This window comes from Haemaphysalis longicornis, unplaced genomic scaffold, assembly GCF_048455015.1.
Source record: "Haemaphysalis longicornis isolate Haplotype H1 unplaced genomic scaffold, Haemaphysalis longicornis Haplotype H1 scaffold_6, whole genome shotgun sequence".
Classification (NCBI taxonomy): domain Eukaryota; kingdom Metazoa; phylum Arthropoda; class Arachnida; order Ixodida; family Ixodidae; genus Haemaphysalis; species Haemaphysalis longicornis.
The window spans coordinates 67071392-67092231 of NW_027526407.1; the positions used below are offsets into that span (position 1 = coordinate 67071392).

The 20840-nt window shown below is 44.7% G+C and overlaps 1 protein-coding gene across 7 annotated transcripts in view; it reads right to left on the reverse strand.

Moving 5' to 3' along the window:
- Rdga (retinal degeneration A) overlaps positions 1-20840 on the reverse strand; it is a 520967-nt gene that overhangs the window by 49379 nt on the left and 450748 nt on the right. For 5 of the 7 annotated variants that reach the window (XR_013317059.1, XM_077674674.1, XM_077674671.1 and 2 more), the window contains exons 2-11: positions 12649-12727; positions 10564-10647; positions 9135-9212; positions 8611-8667; positions 7832-7900; positions 7694-7726; positions 6715-6867; positions 5546-5617; positions 3828-4018; positions 1977-2151 (exon numbers count right to left, since the gene is read on the reverse strand). Coding sequence is in view for 6 of the 7 variants with exons in the window: in XM_077674674.1 (XP_077530800.1) it covers positions 1977-2151; positions 3828-4018; positions 5546-5617; positions 6715-6867; positions 7694-7726; positions 7832-7900; positions 8611-8667; positions 9135-9212; positions 10564-10647; positions 12649-12727 (991 nt within the window). In the remaining variant the exon portion in view is untranslated. Of the gene's footprint in view, positions 1-1976; positions 2152-3827; positions 4019-5545; positions 5618-6714; positions 6868-7693; positions 7727-7831; positions 7901-8610; positions 8668-9134; positions 9213-10563; positions 10648-12648; positions 12728-13658; positions 14155-14295; positions 14618-20840 lie in introns of those variants that run through there. The other 2 variants (XM_077674670.1, XM_077674672.1) reach the window with 2 other exon arrangements.

Sequence of the window (20840 nt, forward strand, 5' to 3'; positions counted from 1 at the left end):
CGGTGCTCAGCGGTACTTGTCCATGTTCGTGGCGCATCGGCCATGTCTGTGGCCGTTTCCAGTGTTGCCAAGCGAAGAAATTGACCGCTAAACCTTTCAACGAATACCATCTATAGATGGTAGTACAACCTGACGTAAAAAAAACTTACAACTGCCAATTGCAGAATTACAGCCTTTATTTTAAGTTAAATATAAATACGTAACAGGCATGTTCTAGCACCATTTAATTACATGGCTGTGACGCCCATTTGGTTATTCCAAGAGTTTCCCAGGACAGATAATGCATCTGCGAGCTTGTTTGTTGTTGTCGTTCCTGTTACAAAGGCACCAAGCATTGTAGGAGTGTTTGAAATAAACATTCATTTAATTTTACCATTACCAGACACCAGGGGCACACTAAGTTTGTTTTATGACAAAGATGTAACTTTTTAAAGGTTTTTTAGCCTTCACTTGAAGACATATCCGCACACTAATCAACGAATTAAGCGAGCGAATCTTTCATTTCCCTACCTATTCTCACGTCTTTAAGCAACATAGAAAGAAGAAACGTTACAATCGTGAGCAACATACTGGCACATTCTATGAGGGATTACAAGAGCTGCCTGCCCCTGTATTTGGTTAAATACAGAGTTTCCGCGGCTGAAAACACACATCCTTTCAACCAGGAATATTTTAAGAACTTTGCCAATTCCTGTCCACATTGCTGTCCCGCCACAAACGGTACCAGTGAAAAACGGGCTCGGATACCGCAACCTACCACAACCTCCGGTGAACAGTAGCAGGCATTTCGAGAACTCGTCCTAATTTTGAGTCTTGTAGACACGTAGCTATTGCACTTCTGAAATTCTCTTTCACTACCCCATTTGACGTAACTTAGCCAAATGCAGAATTCCAAGTTATTGTTAGCCTGCATAGCATGCAATTCTCTTGCACATTCTATTTTGGCAAGTCGCACTATAAAGATTGCTTTCGTTGTAGAATTCCGGACCATTTAACCCACCCTACCTTGCCAACAATGAAAGCCTAACATCAAATGTTCCATCCCTATCCTCAGTAGAATAGGCACAATCTGGTAACAATATGTTCTTCAAATGAATGCCAAAGCTTCCAACAATTATACAAGTGTACTAAACCATGTCCAGAGATTTCTGGCACCATTTACGTCCTCTGATGGCTCGTTTTGTCTGGAAATTTGGAAATACTGTGTGCATTGCGCAAATTTTGACCTGGGGCCTATTTACGTCGCTAAGAATTCTCCGCAAAATTGTTTCAAATTCTGATGTCACAAAAGACATCACCCAACTGGCAGTTTGTCAAGGATGAACATCAAATCCAGTCAAGAATAAATTATTCAAATGTCGACAATAAAAGCCTGGCATTAAATGTTCCCTCCCTATTCTCAGTAGAAGAGGCACAACCTTGTAACAATTATGTTCTTCAAGCGGATGCCGGAGCTTCCAACAATTATACAAGTGTACAAGGCCATGTCCAGAGATTTCTGGCACCGTCGTCACCCTCTAGCGTGTAATACTAGTCAAGGATACAGTCAAGAATGTGTTATTCAGATGCTGTGTTCATTGCCCCAAATCTCTCTTCCAACGAATTGTTGTCACGGAGCGCCCTTCTAGCTGGGAAACATGGGTCACTCCCCCTACGGTGCTCGAAGAGCTCGTTGCACGCCATTACTAACCCACATCACACACACACGATCTCTAGTTACACCTCTGTAACCTGTTCGTTACACCTCAGTTTTTTGGGCACAGCCTCCAAAACAAAGCTCTCTCTCTCTCTCTCTCTCTATTTGCTTCTACCTTAGGTTCCCTCTTGGTCCCTCTACTGTTCCCCCCCTCTTTACCTTGAAGACGAACACAAAGAGGAACTCGACCACAACAGTGTCACTGCTAAGCCCACTGATTCCTTTTTTTTTTTCTTCCACCCTTTCCCTCAATGACCCCGCTTTTTGCAGTGTGCCTCACCCCTCCCCATCCGAGGGCCCGTGCCAGGTCGTTGCCGGTGCCGAGGGGCAAAACAGCGACAGGGGGTGGAGGCACAATCCCGATCTCGTCCAACACCGACAGGATCCAGCCCGCCGTGCCGTCGCCCCCGCACGCCAGGATCCGCAGGTTGTTCACCTTCCGGTACAGCTCCAGCCTGCGTGTGGAAGGGGCGAGGGAAGGGTACAACACACTGGCTTTGGATTCAGCTTTGGATTCAGCTTTGGATTCAACTTTGGTTTGAACGCGGCAGCACTACCGTTCAAAGCCGCCCCAAGGTTTGGGAATCATCTTGGTGGACAAAGCATTAAAGAAGGAGGGACCTGAACCTCGTGATGTTGTCTTCGGATTGGCTTTGGCAGGCGTGGCAGGCGTGGCAGGTCAAAGCCCCCAGGTTTTAGGAATCATCGTGGTGGAGTAGATACAGCACTATTGAACCACGTGACGCTGTCTTTTGGTTTGCTTTGGCTTGATCATGCTTCAGGAATCACCTTGGTGGATACACAGTGCTAAAGAAAGAAATGCTTCAACCACATGATGCTGTCTTTGGATCGGTTTTGGCTTGAGCCGGTCCTTTGCACTGCCGCAGGTTTACTGAACCCATTTTGCCCGACGTCTCGATTTGTCGAACAAACCGCAATTCCGTGCAGTCAGTTACGGGGCGTAATGTTCCTTGATATGAAATCTTTTTTTAATGTTGCAAGACACTCTCCTACTGTCTTCTGCAAAATGAGGTTTTATGAATGTGTTAAAATAACTTCTTAATTGTTTTTAAATAATTGTGTGTTACATACAACTGTCCATTTGGTGCAATTAGATCTACCTAATGATAGGTTCGAAGATCTCAGCAGCAAAAGAAATGGTTGCTGAAACTCATAACTAGGTACTTAAATGACAAAAAGCGAAATTGCACTATTGCACCAAAACTATTGGAAACTATTGTGAAACTATCGAACTATTCCATCGAACTATTCCAATGGTACTATTGGAATGGTACTGTTGTGTCTGTTCCTACGTGTTTCTTCTGGTCCCCGTTGTTTGGAACCTTATTATTCCGTACTACTGCAAAATGACAACACAAGAATAAGCATCCAGAATCGCAACTTACAGTCGGTAAAAGCTAAGTAACTTTCAGAGCTCCCTGAAATTAAGGAAAAAATGTAAGTCATCGCAGAATTCATCGCAAAGGCACTGCTGTTTCCTAAACAGCGCTCCGTGCAAAACTATCGCTGGCGTCAGTTTCGAAGTGTCAGCAGCAAAACAGGAAAACAGGTACCAGCAGTCAAAGCCAACAACTGCGTTACAGGTACGTTACTCAATCCCTTCCCCACTAAAAAAAGGCACTTATGTTCGATTTTCTAACGAGAATCACTGAAGACCGAATCTGATAAAGTGTGACAATCATGGCACCTAAGCAAACAAGTGCTCATTGCAATGGTGACCTCTCTTTGTTAATGTACACAATACTGCTCGATTTTCTAACAAGAATCACTGAAGACCGAATCTGATAAAGTGTGACAATCATGGCACCTAAGCAAACAAGTGCTCATTGCAATGGTGACCTCTCTTTGTTAATGTACACAATACTGCTCGATTTTCTAACAAGAATCACTGAAGACCGAATCTGATAAAGTGTGACAATCATGGCACCTAAGCAAACAAGTGCTCATTGCAATGGTGACCTCTCTTTGTTAATGTACACAATACTGCTCGTAGAGTTACCCTCCCATCCCAGTTTCGTACCGGATTCGTACCAGGTTCGTACCAGTTTCGTACCATCCGCGTCGCAGAGAGCGTTCGTGCACGAAAGAGTTTGGCCAAAAGGCTACTGACCCCTGGGTGGGTCCGCCCTGTGAGAGGTCGAAGACCTGTCGTGGGTTGAGGAGCCACTGGAACTTCTGCATCATCTTGGAGCCCTGGTTGCCCCCACTCCGCGGGTTGATGAACACTAGCAGCGGCTTGCACGATGCGCACGGGATCGGCTTGATGGCAAACGCCCGCTGAGCGTCCTTCTCCCCACAACCCTGAGTAAGAAGAGGAACAGTCGCAAGGAAATGCCCAGATAGGGTCATCATCATCATCATCCCCACCATCACCATCATCATCACCACCACCATCATCATCATCAAGAGCAGCAGCAGCAGCCTGCCTACGCCCACTGCAGGGCAAAGGTCTCTCCCACTGTTCTCCAATCACCCCGGTCCTGTGCTAACTGCTACCAATTTATCCCAGCAAACTTCTTGATCTCATCTGCCCATCTAACTTTCTGCTGCCCCCTGCCACGCTTGCCTTCTCTAGGGATCCACTCTGTTGCCCTTAATGACCAACAGTTGTCTTGCCTTAACATTACATGCCGTGCCCACGTCCATTTCTTCCTAATTTCCACTACTATGTCCTCAACACGCGTTTGTTCCCTGATCCACTCTGCTCGCTTCTTGTCCCTGAATGTTACACCTATCATCTTCCATTCCATTGCCCGCTGAGTCGTCCTCAACTTAAGTTGAACCCTCCTAGTGAGCCTCCAACTTTCTGCCCCGCAGGTGAGTACCGGCAAGATGCAGCTGTCATACACTTTCTTCTTCACGGACAATGGTAGACTGCCACCATTCATTGTCTGAGAATGCCTGACCGATGCACTCCACCCCACTCTTATCTTTATAATTACCTCTGCCTCGTGGTTCGGGTATTCCTACAGAAAGCAGAAGTGAACAGAATTACACACACCAGGACGCCTCAGCGAGCTACAGTTACAAGCCCGCAATTTCATTGAGACGACAGCAAGAGGCCGATACAGTATTTAAGCCGTCAGTGCATGCACAGTCGTATGAATGAGATAGCTGTGAAAGCAGTGAATGGGGATAACGTCAGAATGAAAACAAGAAAAAATATCAGTGATTTGTCAATGCTCTGCTCGAATTGAAAGAGCATTGCATTTGATTCTCTAGCTGTCAAATCTAAAGCTGCTTTGGAGACAACGAAATGAATAAATTGGGGTAATCATCTTATTTTAAGCGCCATGGCACAATAGCCATCAGAATGCTTATGCTGTTTTTGCGAACTTATGCTAATTTTGCGAAATTAGGCTATTACAATCAAGACAAACACTTCAGTGTTTATTGCCTCTGAATTGCTACTTTAGTGTGTCACAGGCGCAAAGCTCTTTCACTTCTCATCAATGCTGTCCACCTAGTAATAACTTGCAGGCCTTTCCCAAAGCAGAGCTAAACAAAAAGGGAGCGCCAAAAGATACCAAAGCTGTATATTTTTTCAGCTGCCTTCGAAGCCGACAATCAATGCTTTCACTTTTTTATTTCGCTTTTCTTCCTTATCAATTGCTTCATATCTTCGTGAAAACAATAATGGGCGAAAAACACCACAGGCAATGTTGAAATTATTGAGGACAATGAAACTGAAAAGAAAATAAAGCAGAAAATTATCTAGTCTTTTTCTTTTTTATGCGAGACAGGCATTTCCACACTATCAGCACAAAATCCCCTATATTAGTCAGCTTGTAGCTCTCTACAACATGCATAACATGGTGAAATTCTCACCTCTTTGCGAGACTTCTTTTTTGTGGAAGCTCGCTTCTTGGGTGATCTCCTGATTGACGACTTGAACGAGCCCTACGAAAATGTGTGAAAAAATTTTAAATGCTGAACACATCCTCAAAACACCAACACCAGAGCTTTTAACAACACCTATGAAACCGCCTTCACAACTTGCCAATCGCTTAGAAATGAAATGACATAAGGTACTTACCTGTCAGGCTGCCTTGTGTAAACCTTATTATTACTTTATCGATAAGTTTCCAGTTGACTTGATCGGGAATAATTAGTAGGATCAAAATTAAAGACAAGCAGCAGTTCAGCATAAACAATAGTGACCTTTCAAGAAAGGGCACCATTTAATTGTGGGAAAGCGGTCACTGCGAGACGTTAATGGTAAAAATTTTCGATTCCCAAAGAAAGAACACCAAAACAATTCCTATTTCTCCCACGCAATCAATCAAGCTGCCAAGATCAAATGGCTTGTCATGCATTAAAGAACACATTGAAATGAGTTGAAAACACTACTGAATAACTTTTTGATTATGAACATTTGCAGTGCGTGTGGCAAGTAATGGGTATCTAAGGCGTATTCAAGCGCATTTCTGGCTCGTGAAATAAGAACTCCCAAGAAACTGGTTTCCCTGATCCTGTTCCATGACGATTCGGTGGCACTAATTATGATAACGTGCGCGCAAGTTTGCAGAATGTCTATTAATGAACTACCGAGTGTGATGTATGCCATCTGAACTGCAACTAACTCAATATGAACAAAACATGCAAACATTTTCCGAGGCTGTGACAGCCTTAAATCCTCCTGTGATCCGGTTTGGCGTCATTGCTGTTTTTCATAATGCAGCCATGAAGGGTTACTGCCACTGCCCATTTTTCCCAGACCCAGAAATAAGCAAAGGTTAAACCTTGCAAAGTATTCATTTTTGCGCCTACTTTTGCGCCACTCTAACACGAATTTCGTTGCAGTACAAATTGGTGAACATTCAAGAACATCTGCGTTAACCCTGCGTTAAATTGCGAATTTTCGGCGCGGGTTATACGCGCAAAAATATGGTACATTTTGCTGTCACTCCTCAAGAAGATGCACAAAGCCATGCCGCTTTATTCCGCTCAAACATCCGATACTCTACGGCAGGGAAGGCCAAGGGAGTGGGAAAGACCTTTCGGGGCAGCTTGACGATCCAGGAGGGCGGCACGATGATGTCCATGTGGGTGCCCAGGTTGCACTGCTCCCCGATCCTTTGCATGCTGAAGCACGACTCCTTGTTGTGGTAGGCCGTCTTGCACCACGTGCAGCTGATGGCCACAATCTCCTGCGAGAAGTGAAACAAGGCAATCGCGCGATCGTCAGTCCACCGTGAGAAAGAGAAGGCCCTCTCCCAACCGCTACTTCTGTGGCCTTACGTCTGTATATTCGTCGCAGCAACTAACTGCTTCGAAAAAGCTGCCCACTGAAAACTTTCTACCAAGGTTCGAAATTTGTGGCAGTCGCAGATTCTCACTGCAATTTCGAATCAGCAACTTTTTATGTAACGCTGCATTTATATCTGATCTCCAGTAAAACATTCCTCCCTTGTTTTGATGACCTGTTTGCCAAGATTCCATTTTTTAATCGCGCCTCTCGTTCCGCGAACAGCTCTAACCTTCCCTTGTTGCTGCTACTTGGTTTCACTAGGCCATGAAATCAGTAGAACTTTCAAGACACCCACAAAAATTTGATGAAACAAAACTAACTGCAGTGCGTGCACAAATGTAGGGCTAGTAAGGATGTGGCCAATGAGAAAACATTGCTAAATATGGCCCGAACCAACAGCAATAACACAACATACTAGCAGCAGTCTGTGTTCAAGACTTAAAGGATTCAGAAGTCTTTAAACGTTGCGACTGCACGGCGAGCGAGCAAAAACTTGAAATGCAGTCACACGGGCACACCCTGTGACACATCTATTGAGCCAAGTGAGTCTCTGTGGCAATTTCTTGTCAATTGCAAAAGTGTAATTGTAGGAATATATGGTAACAACAAATCTAGCACAAACTTAAGATAAGAATGCCCTTTTTTTTTATCTTTCAGATCCTGCAATTGACCATCCCCATCAATAAGAGCAAAAAAATTATATTACTAGAAAAGTGTTATCTCACCTTGCTACCAAATGAGAGTTTTGACTGAAAGGACTGCAAGAGAGGAGACAAAAATGTTGTCACATGGTTCCATGAAGCTATAAATAAACAATAAATTCAAGAATGCAAAGCATGAATAATGCTTCAGTGTGTGCTTACCTTGCTACATTGTTGGCACTTGCCCTTCTCGTAGCGCCTATGTACCCAATGGTGCTGAATCACAGTTTGCTGAAAGAGGGGTACATTCGTGCGTTAGGTATAATACAAGAGCAACGACGCGGAAAGCAATACAATCTCCACAATTTCAACGATTTCTAACTTAAATCAAACATTTAATGACTTTTTCTACAGCAACAACAAGACTTAGTTATCTACAACAACCTGTTAGTGCTGCTGTCAAGTTTGTGGCTAGTAACTGTATGTTGTACTTGAGTTTTAACCAGAAAACTTGTGTTTCCAGTTTTATAAGCTTTGTGTTTCAATGCCTATTTTATTAAGAGTCACATATATGACATTTTGTGCTCTGTTCATCATATCCCTCCTAACATTAACTGCATCACTCGGAATTTTATCCCTGCAGTTTGCCTCAGCTCACCCAATGGCAGTCATGTTAATGCAACATGCATTCAGCCGAATGTACCGCCTTTATCCTAAAACACAGTGCACGTAAGCAAATAGTCCAGCCCGCTAATAACGAAGACATTGGGAAATGTAAGTCACATCTACATTCATTTTTCGCTATATCTGAACATAAAATAAATGCATACAAATGTAGCCGGGAAACGAAGATTTGTGCTTTACAGCCAGGAATCCATTAAAACCAGGTTCGGTGTAACTGGGCTATACTATATATACGCAATTATAATTTCTTCCCGCACCTCCACAGAATTTTCGATTGCAAAACCTATGCGTGCTCGTTAAAATCCGGAAGCACTTACCTCTCGGTATTGTCTGATGCCAACATCCCGGAACGTTGGCTTACACTGAAACTTCATCTGAAAAAGATTGAGCAGACAGCCGTCAATCTTTTGTTTTCGGCAGAATAGTAACTGCCCCAGTCCTAGCACTCAGACGACATTATATCCAACTTTGCTGCATGCACATTTCCTTCAATTGATACATAATGGCCACAAAAGCAGCCTAAACTAATAATAGGTTGGACGGCACGAATACTGCCAGCAGCTACAGCAGCAACTGCAGGCAGTTGTAACAAGCTACTATAAACTTCTGAATCGAAATACATCTGGCCATGAAGTGACAAGCTAATGAATTCGACTGAAATAAACCAGCCGCGCTTTATGCGACAAAAACTAGTCTCCAAAATGAAAATTTTGAAGCCCCTTGTGAAATTGAAATGAACAAGAATGAAAATTTTTATCATCAGAGCGCTTCTTCCACAATATTTTATTAATTTCGTCACACTGCAGGGAAAAAGGGAAAGAAAACCGTGCGGCAAACTTACTTTATCACTTAAAATGCTAATGCATCCGGCATGAACAGTTATTTTACAAGCTGGGCATTTCATCCGGGGTCCATGTTTCTGCGGGCATGAAAAAGAGAACTTTTTAATGACACGACCGCATACGACAAACACTGAGACTGTGTAATGTCGAATTAATTAGGTACTAACGTTAAGTTCACAACCATTAATAAAGAGTTTGAAGTACAGACAGCTTCACAAGTCACTAAATTGCTCCACAGATCATTTTAGGTAACGGCACTACAGTACAATAAAAAGCCCCGCGAAATGTCACAATTTCACCGAGCGTACCGGGCGTGATATAGCATATTTTGTGCCTTATACCAGTGGTTCTCAAATGAGGGTCCGCGGACCCCAGGGATTTTGAGGGCATTTGAGGGGGAATCCAGGGTATTTTAGGGGACCCCTGAAATTCGAGGGCATTTGAGGGCAAATTTGAGAGCATTTGAGGGGGACCCCAGGTCGGAGAGCATTTGAGGGGTCCTTGAAGCCACTCTCAATACTTTTCCCCCTGCCATTTTTTCTCGAGTTTGGCAGCACTCTCTTGCAACGCAATAAGGTGGCTTCGCTGCATTATACGTACATTTAGTTTCTCTGCATAGCACATATTTTAACACCTGCTTTTTGCACAACATACCAGTTATGAGAAGAAAAAGAAACAGGCACAGATAAAAAGCAGCACGGAGGTGTTTAGAAGACTCGTAGATTCAAGAGCGAATTTACGATGCACATTTTCATTAACGTCAAGCAGAAAAGGTGGCCATTGGATAAGTGTGCGGGCCACGTAAACTGCAAGTACAAATTGTTTGACCTTACGACACCGATCAACATATGCTCCATCGTTCCATCAACATATGTTCCCAACACTTTCGCAAGCCCAAAAAGGGGTCCCTGGGGGCAGTCATGGCTAAGAACCACTGCATTATGCGACAAATGTGTAGCCTAAATATGCCTGAAAATACCGTACAAAATAAACATTTTCACAGTCACACAAACCCAAGGAACACCACACATCAACTGAAAATATTCGCAAAACTTACAACATTTAAAGTCAAGGGCTTCTTGAAAGCAGTTTCGCAGTTTTGGTTACCAGAAGTCAAGGGCCTCTTAAAAGCGGTTTCGCAGCTTCGCATTTTAGAGTGTGACTGTTAAAATGTTTTGAGCTGAAGAAAGGAAGAAATTTCCGACAGTAAACTCCCATTAAAACAAACTCGAAGGGACCACGATTATCGCAAGTTTGTCTTAAGAGAACGTTTTTTTTTTTTTTCATTCCGCATGTCAAGAGAGCAAAAGTTTCGTTCGTCTTAAGCACAAAATTTTTTATAACTGAGTTCACCTTAACGAGAGTATACTGTGCTCAAAAGGCAAAAGTGCACTGTACTCAAATGGGGCAGCACGCGAGGGTACTCACTGAGCATTCACTCTCTCCCACATAACAGAGATCCCCCGAGGCACTGGTGGCGGTCCATAAGTGGTCCCCATTGATAGCACTTTCCTGGGGTTGAGTTGGGAGGGAAGACAACAAAACAGGACATACAAAAAATAGACACGTGACTTAGTTTGACAGCTTAATACTGACATGACTTAAAGCAAGGAGAGATGCAGAAGAAGTAAATTCCATTCCAATAACACATACTCATTACCGTAATTTATCACAGTAAAACTCACAATAACTTATGGTAAAATCTATGTACTAATTACGGTACACATACTGGTCACTGTAATTTACTATGGTAAAATTTATGGTAAACCTTACACACTAAGTAAGTACAGAATTACGGGGTTTTACCTGCTGAAGCTAGGACATAAGCAATAGACACGTGACATAGTTTGACAGGGTAATACTGACATGACTTAAAACCCGCTTGTATTTACTCGTTTGCCTATTAACGTGCTGTTAATACTCTTTTTTATTTGTTCTCAATGTATCCCGTACTCAATGTACCCTCCTAGTGAGGGCCTTTAGGGGTATTTCTGAATAAATAAATAAATAATGAATTTAATTCCATTCCAATCACACATACTGGTTACCATAATTTATTACAGTAAAACTTACAATAACTTACGGTAAAATTTACGTGCTCGTTACGAAACACATACTGGTCACTGTAATTTATTACGGAAATGTTTATGGTAAAGTTTACATACTAAATAAGTTAGAAATGAGGGGGCTTTATTTGCTGAAGCTACACTTGGGCTACGGAGTAGTTTAGGATTATGGTTAGGGGTTAATTTATAGCACTTGGAGATCTTCAATGTGCATCACATTCTTCATGCACAGGCGGTTTAGTTTTTGCGTCTTTATCAGGAAAATGGTTTAAGTGGCAGAGATCAAGCTGATGTGCTCAGACGTGGCAGTAGAGAGCACGTTAGCCACTAAGCCGTCATGGTGAGTGTACCAGCTACAATGACTCAAACTTCATTTTAAAATACCTGTACTGCTACCATGCTACCACTGCACTTTTATTAAGTGACAGTCATTTACGGCAGAAAGGTCTAGGCCAAAAAGATGAACAAATCGCTGAACAAATGCGGGGCTCATTGTTTCACGCCATCGTACGTATAGCATAGTCATTAACACAGCCGTAGTGTGCACCTGATGCAACCATGTTTTTATTTTAAAGACGCAGTACGGTAATAAGGACAGTCTCATAATAACAAGCACTATTTGTTTTTGCTGTTCCCCTTTGTGCATCTCATTGCTAGTAACTGGTAATGTAACAACACACACAGATTCAGTTACAAAGGTATTGAGACGAATGAAAAATCCGTACGACAGTTAACACGAAACGCAGTAAATTGTGTTAGCTCAAATATAGTCAAGCAGCTGCAACAGAAAGTTATGCACCATTGTATAGTATTAATTTCCCCTCCGCACAAGTGTATATCCGTACAGCGTGTTGTTGGGCTATTTGGTGCGTTATTTCAAGGGTAGAAAAAACTGTGTGCAAAAGACAAGACAATAAAGAAGAAACAGGATGGGCTCAGTCCTGTTCCTTCCTTATTGTCTTGTCTTTTACGCGCAGTTTTTTCTACCCTTGACATGTGTATATGCAGCTTCTTATTGTTCATACACTGCTCGGTATATATGCAAAGCCATCATTGGAGTAAGCTAGTTTTGGAAGAACATTAAAATTAAACTATTCCGAATAGAGCTGCTTGAAACGTTCTGTTTTTGCACAACTTCACCCCAGCAAAAGCTTTCTTTTAAGGCCATCTTTCTTTAGTGAACGAAGTTAACAGAAGCTCTACTGTAAGTAGAGTGTAGCTTTAAAGTTTACACAATTTTCCGTAACTGTTTCACTTATACTTCCGCCATGTGTTTAAAAATCCGCACCCAGTTTCAGTAAGTACGTCCTCCTTCCAAAAAGCCACCCAACCTTAACAAAGATATCTGGATGCTTTCACCTGCCCCACAGCGTAATAAGCAAGCAGCGACCACCAAGAACACAGTCTCCATGCGATAGTGTAGAAAAAGCCCGGTGAGACCACTCACCCCCCAGTCAGGCGTGGCACGGTACTGTCGTGTGTCTCCATTTTCCGTGGGAAGCTTGACTTCCCCCTGGATCGCTTTTCTGAAACGGAAAGGGCACGGCCAACTGAGCAACGGTAGCATTTCTGAGGCTCCGCTACGCCGCGCTCTAACCACTACGTCGACCCTTCTCTCCTTTCCGTTCCCTCACGGATCCCTTGCTTTGACCCCGCAGGAGATAAAAAGCGTATCGGCCAGATAAAACGTCCGCAATCACAATGGACAGTTATCGGCCGATGTGGGTCTGCGTCGTAACACCGGACTTGCTACGCTGAGAGCCACTTAAACGACAACACCGAAAGATCCGGCCCGGAAAGAGGTAAGCATGAACGAACAGCAGTCGTACAGGAAACAATTCGCTTAAGCGACGGCATTATGCAGGGCATCCATCCACGAGGCAGGTGGTCGAAGCTGAATGAATCCGTTAAGCGACGCACAAGAAATGTCCACGTTGACTCGGACTCGAGGACAACGCTGCGTTCGTCTACCAGGCAAAGGAAAAAGCGCAATTCAACATCTGCATGCCATCGCCCGTTACGCATGCCTCTTATTTTATTCGGGGTGCTTTACCAGCACATCACATCCATTACCTACAACGTACACGCATGAGTACCGTGTACGAAAAAGGTCTTTCATATAGACGCACACAGCTGCATTCACATTAGACAATGCCCGAATTTCAGGCAGCTGTGGCACGTGCATTTTCTTGTAAAACAATGGTTTCTAACGCGTATTCGGTGCGAAGCTGTTACCAGCACTACGAACTGCTTCGCTTTTTTGGTTGGCTACGACCATACAATTATTATCATGCTTGTGCAGTTAGTTACACATGACAGCGGAGCCCGAAAACAAAACATGGCGATTCGCAAGCTTCATGAATCAAACACGAGTTGCTTCCGCCACGCAATGACAATAATCGCAGAGGTATGACCGCAGTTGGACGGCCTAGCGAAAACAAAACGACTCGACCTTACAGTCGGCTATCTTGCCCGGAATCGTAGCAGCATCTTGGCGGGAAAGGCGACAAATGCGTCGGAGTTGAGGCTACTCCTAGGCGCTGCACTCGACCCCACATATGAATGAGACGATGGCATCACTGCCGCGGCGAATCCGTTGCCTTCAGCGCGGCGACGTCGGCTGGAAGCCGGTTGCAAGTGTTCATAGGCTGCGAAGGACGGCCGACGACGTCACGGTAATTGTTACGAAACGCAATATCCGTTTGCTCGATCCATCCTCGCCGTCAGCCGCAAAACGAACACAAAGAACGCTCCGTAAACCAGTGTAGACGGCGTGAAAACAAAAAAGCGTCGCCGTGTGGCGATCACAGCAATGCACGGCAGCTCGCACACCGCGCCTGGCGCGCGAGCTAAATGTCTCAACATTTCCGGCATCGACGGCGGGCGTTCACAGAGGACGATTCATTCAAGCCCGTCTCGCTGAACAGCATTTAAAGACAACAGCGCGCCTTAGCAACGGATGCCGAAGGTCAAACATCGTCTCTTTAAGCGGTACGCCGAGATGCCGCGGTCGCTCGGGCGATTGGTTGACGACGCGAGCGTGACAGGCTGCGCGGCGGATCCGACCTGTCGCATGCGATGATAGCACACTCACATGACGCCGACGACGTCGTGTCCTCCATTTAAACGTGGCTGCCCGCATGACTGGTCATTCATCCCAGCGTTCCCGACGACGCAGCACGAAGGCCAGCGGCGTAAAGTTTGCACCGTAGCGGTGTAGTCGCCGCTTAATGGGGGCGGACTTCGGTTTATTCGGCAAACGTACTTTCCGTCAATCTTTGCTTGGCAGTTCATAGCCTGACAGCGTCGCGCGGGCACGGAAAAAAGGCATTCGATATGTTTAGCCGGCGCCGGGAAGCGTCGTGTTTACTACTGGGGGACTCCATGTTTAAAAGAGCACGACATTTTCTATTTTTGCAGTTTGGTGCCCAGTGTTGCTTCAAGACAACTCTGCTTCGTCTGAATCTGGCGAATTTAAAAATAGTGTTGATCTGTTGGTTTTTTGTTTTGTGTCTTCGTTATTTGCGTTTTTTTTTGTAGAATCTCTAGCTTTTTTACTACGAATGATCTACCATTAATTTTAGCCGTAACAACATTTTGGAAGATGTAACGCGCGCGTTTTAAACTCATCCATTATGGCCTTTTTTAAAGCTGTCCTTTTTTCAGTTTATGTTTTTTCTTTCTCAGGTTATTTTTCTTCATTATTTTACTGCTAACAAACCACATTCACGTTAGGTGTTTTCGATTTGGCTGCACTCGCTAATATGCTTCAACCACTCGTTAACCCCGATTTGAGAGTGCAGGACGTGTCTATAGCACTGTACGTGCGTGACACCTGCAATTATTTCTCCGATTTTCCGGTGGTGCAAATGGTGAAGTATAATTTCTCGGCTTTCTCTGCACTCTGAAGAAAGGAAATGCACAAGCAGAAGAAAACAGGCCGTCTCTGGGTGGTGGCGGAATTTGCATGTTTCGTTTTTTTTTTTTTTTAAATTTAAATTACAATGTGGAAAAAGATGTTCCGAACTACAGTAATTTGGTTCAGGGACTGCAGCCCAAATTGAAAGGACCTGTTGTCTCCAATCTGCTTTTCAAATGTATCAGAACCCCATCGATCGTTCAGCGCTCATATATGCTACGCCACTGGAGACTTCCTTATTTCCTAATTTGTCGTTGGACCTGCTCTTGTATTCACATCCTGCGTGCAGCAACGGGAGGTATGCGGTGGTCGACCCAACAATTCAATAATTACTTACACCCCCCCCCCTCCCCCCTCCTTCAAAATTGTAAAAGGCCCGGTATGAACAAGACGCACAACATAACCCGGGATTCCTCCCGCAGATACAGCGGGGCTCTTCGATTTACAGTCCGGGACACACCTCGGATAGCCCGCGGGTAGTGTGCAGATCCTCCACGCCGTAGGAATACAATGTGAAAAATGAATGGCGAGTTGCTCGTCGGGGAGTCCGTGCCTGATTCCTACACCGACTATTGAAGATCCCCACTATTTAATTGAGACACTGCACTGATTCGAGTCCGCGTCATCTACGAAACGTACGACCCTCGCTCGTTTCAGTGCATGTCGCTGTGAACTGAGCATCTTCAAGCACCCCCCTGCATGTCCGTACAGCGCAGAAGTGGGCATTCGTTGCTCCCACCGTTATTATTTATCCATACAATGCGAACCAGAGCTTTGTTTTTCCCATAGAGTTTCTCACTAGCTTACTTCTTTTGATCTTATTTAAAATCTTCTCTTTACACGTAATTAAAACAGAATACGCGTACAGCGGCAGGAAATTATGCGCACAAACATTTACTTTGGCGCTCTTTTCCGTAGAGAACGCCGCTCCCGCTGGAAAAACGCGCAGCTCTGCCCCTGCGGAGAGTTTAATTTTTCATCGCAAAGCCGGCCATCTAGCATGCACCGTCGTCTGCAGAAGCAGCAGCCTCGCGAGAGATCAGGGTGGGCGTGCTCCGCTGCGCACGCAAGATCCGCTTTCCCCGCTTGCTAATCGCGGCTCGGGCTCCGTACAAGCCGTAGCCATAGCCATAGCGTGCGAGAAGGGGCAAAAAAGGGACGCTAACGAAGTCGCTTAATGAATGATAAGTCGAGGATTGAGAGCACGCAAGGTTAATTCTCCGTCGTCCGCGTCGTCTGCAATATCGTCTGCATGCGTGTCCTCATGTCGTCTGCCAGCAGTCCGCTGCCGTAGCGCAGGGGGTACACAAAGCAAGGTCGGTTGCGAGAATTCCCGGGAGTTTTGATCCCTTTCTAGTTGGCTCAAAAAGTTTGCGTCGTATTAGTGCAAGAGCCTGGCACGAGCGTGCGTCTCTAGAAGCTTTGGCGGCTCAAGAAGGGTGGAACAGTAGGCTTGATTAATGCGCCGTGCGCACGCTCTTGCGATTTTTTTTTTTAATTCTGGCTCGTTAAGCGTGACTCGAGAACGGCAAATGCGCCGGGGCGCTTTTACAGACACCGTGACTTTTTCAGATCTACGAGGGCTGGCTCGTAAAAGTTAGATCCGCTAGCGGATGAAGCGGCATGTACGACGCGCATGGTATGCTCCGCTAAACCGGGGGTGTGCGCGGGAAAAAAAGTTTAGGCAATGAAACTGCTCTTGAATTTTGAACCGCTTAAAGTCGGTGCTTCCCAACTGTGGCTGAATGCTTAACGCGGTTCATAAAAACGGACCTAAAGAATACTTCTACGCTTGCTTTTTAAACATAAAACGTAGATGTAAACCGCTTTTGTGGATACGAAAAAGCGCCTGAAGGACGTTATATCACCCAGCACACGTACGTTGATTTGTAGAAGAGGAAAAGGTTTATAGAAACCATGATAGAAACCACAGACGTTTTCTCTCTCTCCAAAACAACGTACGTGTGCTTGCGCTGAGCCTTTCAGCCGATGTTTAGTATCCATGAAAATTGTTGCAATTATTATTTTGTGTTTAAGAAGTTTGCATAGAAGTATTCATCATAATCATTTTACATGAGCTGTGTTGCGACCGGTTTTAAGGCATTCGTAATGTGCTGCATTACCAAAAAAAAATCACGCCATATCCACGGAATGAATGATGATAAGTGGGGCGAAGCTCGAGAGGGGGAGATCATCGGTAACCGTAACTCTCCCGTGAAAGTTCGCCCATTACATCATTAAGAAAGACGTAAGACTGTGTGCGTACATTGTACAAATCAACTTTTATTTTCGGAGTCAATGCTCCCAGGCCCAGACCTGGTGAAAGACCCCGCGCCATCGAGGACTACCCCGCACCTCCACCACAATTTGTCACGTAGGATGGGACACAACGGTAAAGAAAGAACTTTTATTTAGGGCGAACTTGTGCCCGAACAAGACAAGAGGAAACGAGCAAAGGTCCTTGCGTCTCGTTCGATCTCCGAGAACGACTACCTGCGTTCGTGGCGTGATCTCTTGCGTGATCTCCCCCTCGCAGTGCACGTGCGCTCGCGCCTCCGTTGGCGAACACAGACAAGCTCGCGCTCCCGGTGCCGAGTTTGCGCTGCCGGTTGCAGCCGGTTCTTGCGCGTGCAACGCGGCCCACTTTGCGACATCTCCGAAAGCATGCGGCGGTCACGTACCTCGAGACACAAGGGATGGACAGACCCATGGCTTTAGGAGCTTCGCCCCTAAAAGGGAAGTCGGGCGTGGATGGGGTTTCAATTCCGAATTTTTCCCCAACGCCGAAACCTCGTACACATGGGCTTTTTTCTCGTACACGCGGCCGGGAATCGAGCCCGCGACCTCATGCTCAGCAGCACAACGCCTTAGCCACTGAGCCACCGCAGCAAACAAATCGACATTTGGGCGAGTTGGTGCCATTTGAACGCATTGATGGGGCAGCTTAAAAGGCTGATAATACGTGAGGCTCGTTAAGCGTGACAGGATGGCGCGGCTGCACTCCCAATTGGTGCCTACATGAAGATGTTTTACTGTCGTGATAGTAGTTCTTTTTTTTTGTAATTTAACCTTTTTTTTAGGCGAACATGCCTCACCGCAAGCCACAACGGGCCACCCATCCTGCGTGAGCAGCGCAAAACGGACATTCCTGTTCGCCAGAGGGACGAACACTACAGGGACACTGTCTTACGGAAAGAGAAGACGTTTCGTACCTCTCTCGGGTTTAGTCTTAAGGCCAACGAAGCCTTGTTTCATGAAAAGTAAGCAATTAGAATGCCATTTCTCTCCCCGTTAACGAGCAGATAACAAAGTGCCCAGAGCAAGCCAAACTTAACAAATGACTGCAAGCATTAAATTTATGGTGCCAACGCTGGGGAATGGAAATCAATTATAACAAAAAACAAGAACATATACGCACGTAACAAGAAAGCCGGATGTTCTTAAGATTTGAATATAATATAGGGAAATATGCCTTGACCGAGGTACAGAGCTTCTAGTACTTGGGGGTGACTGGCGCATAAGCTTCACTGGGGCATTGATGATGATAATACCTACTTCAAAGTATATCAGAAGCTCTGCTTTCTTAGGCGGAAGCTGCGAAACGCGACTAAAGAAATTCAGTTGGTTGCCTACAAGACGTTCATACGACCCGTTCTAGAATATGCCAATGTTGTATGGAGCCCACACCAAAAGGGTTTAAAAAAAAAGGTAGAAAAAATACAGCGAATCGCAGCGCGTTTTGTATGTTTTAGGTATCGCCGCACAGACTCAGTTACAGATATATGCTTCAGCAGTGCGGGTTGGAACTGCTGGGAAGCAGAAGAACAAAGCAACGGCTGAAATTTATTTTTCCAGATATTGAATGGAGCATTAAAACTAGATAAGGAACACTACGTGAAAGCGCCTCCAAAACTTGGTTGCTGGAAAAATTACAGCAGAGCAATTCGAACTGTTATTACGCCTACTGGCGTGTATCGGTATTCTTTTATTTCGGATGTCACTGAAATATGTAATAAACTACCAAATGATGTTGTTGAATGCTCGGGCGTACAACAATTTGAATTAGCTATAGATACGTTTTTTTTAAAGAAATAGTGCGTCATCCCAAATCTGTTCATGACTGTGCGCTATTACAGTATTTTGTTTCATTAAGTAAAGCTGTAGCCTGGACTAGTTGGTAATTCATAGTGATGAAATGTGGCGCAGCAGAAACACACGGGACGGAAAGAATACACACGGACGAGCGCTCGTCCGTGTGTATTCTTTCCGTCCCGTGTGTTTCTGCTGCGCTACATCTGATCACTTTGTTTCATTGTTTTGTTCCCTTGCAGTATTTTGCAGTGTTTTGTTCATAACTGTGAGTTATTGCAATGTTTTTTCCTCCCTATAAGGACCCTCAGTAGAGGGTCAACAGTATTATCAAATAAATAAATAAATAAATAAATAAATAAATAAATAAATAAATAAATAAATAAATAAATAAATAAATAAATAAAAACGATATTTTACATTTTACTCGAACGGCACTATCTTGACGAGTGCCTGCTGCCATTGGCTCACTCTTTAATTGCAAAGATTGGAAGCCAATCAGAAAAGGTCTTTCTTGACGCCACCTTGGTACGGTGGCGCCCAAGCAAAGTCGGTTATCAAGCCCCACCCTCCTCTAGGCCGCCCGTAACGGGAAGAATGCATCATGGAAGTACTGCCGCCAGGCAGCTGGTGCAGAAAATACTCGTGCATTTGAACGATAAAGTCCACGGCCACCTCGGTTCAAGCCGACTGCACAAATAATTTGTTTTTGCCACAGGCTCTTGGCGAGGTATATGTTCTAGTGGTAAGTAGAGAAAAAAAGCAGAGCAGATGAAAAAAAAAAACACTACAGCAGAGTACGGCTCGGTCGAAACGTCAGCACTCATTCAGGCATTGCGGAATCAGGGTGTAGAGAAGCGTTATGTTAGAGTACTAGAGGATGTCTACAATGGGTACACAGCTACCATCGTCCTCCACAAGAAGATGAGTAAAATACCTATAAGGAAAGGTGTCAGACAAGGAGACACGATCTCTCCAATGTTGTTCACAGCATGTTTACAAGAGGTATTCAGAGCATTGGATTGAGAACAGGTAGGCGTAAGGGTTAATGGAGAATACCTCAGGAACGTCAGATTTGCTGATGACGTTGCCTTGCTAAGTAACTCGAGGGAAGAATTGCAAAGCATGCTTACCGCACTGGACAAGCAGAGCAGAATCGTGGGCCTGAAAACTAAGACGTAGAAAACTAAAGTAATGCTCAATAGCCTCAGGAGAAAACAGCGATTTGAGATAGGTGGCGAGGCAGTAGAAGTGGTAAGCGAATATATCTACTTAGGCCAAGTTGTGACCCCGGATCCCAACCATGAGGCAGAGATAATGAGAAGGATAAGAATGGGGTGGAGTGCATTCGGCAGGCATTCTCATATAGTGAATGGCAGCCTACCATTGTCCCTGAAGAGGAAAGTGTATAACAGCTGCATCTTACTGGTACTCACGACGAAAAGGGTTCAACTTTAACGGAGGATGACTCAGCGGGGTATGGAACAGAAGATGATAGGTGTAACGTTAAGAGAGAAGAAGAGAGCGAAGGGGATCAGGGAACAAACGCGTGTTAAGGGTTAAGGGCATATTAGTAGAAATTAAGAAGAAATGGGTGTGGGCAGGGCATGTAATGCTAAGACAAGAAAACC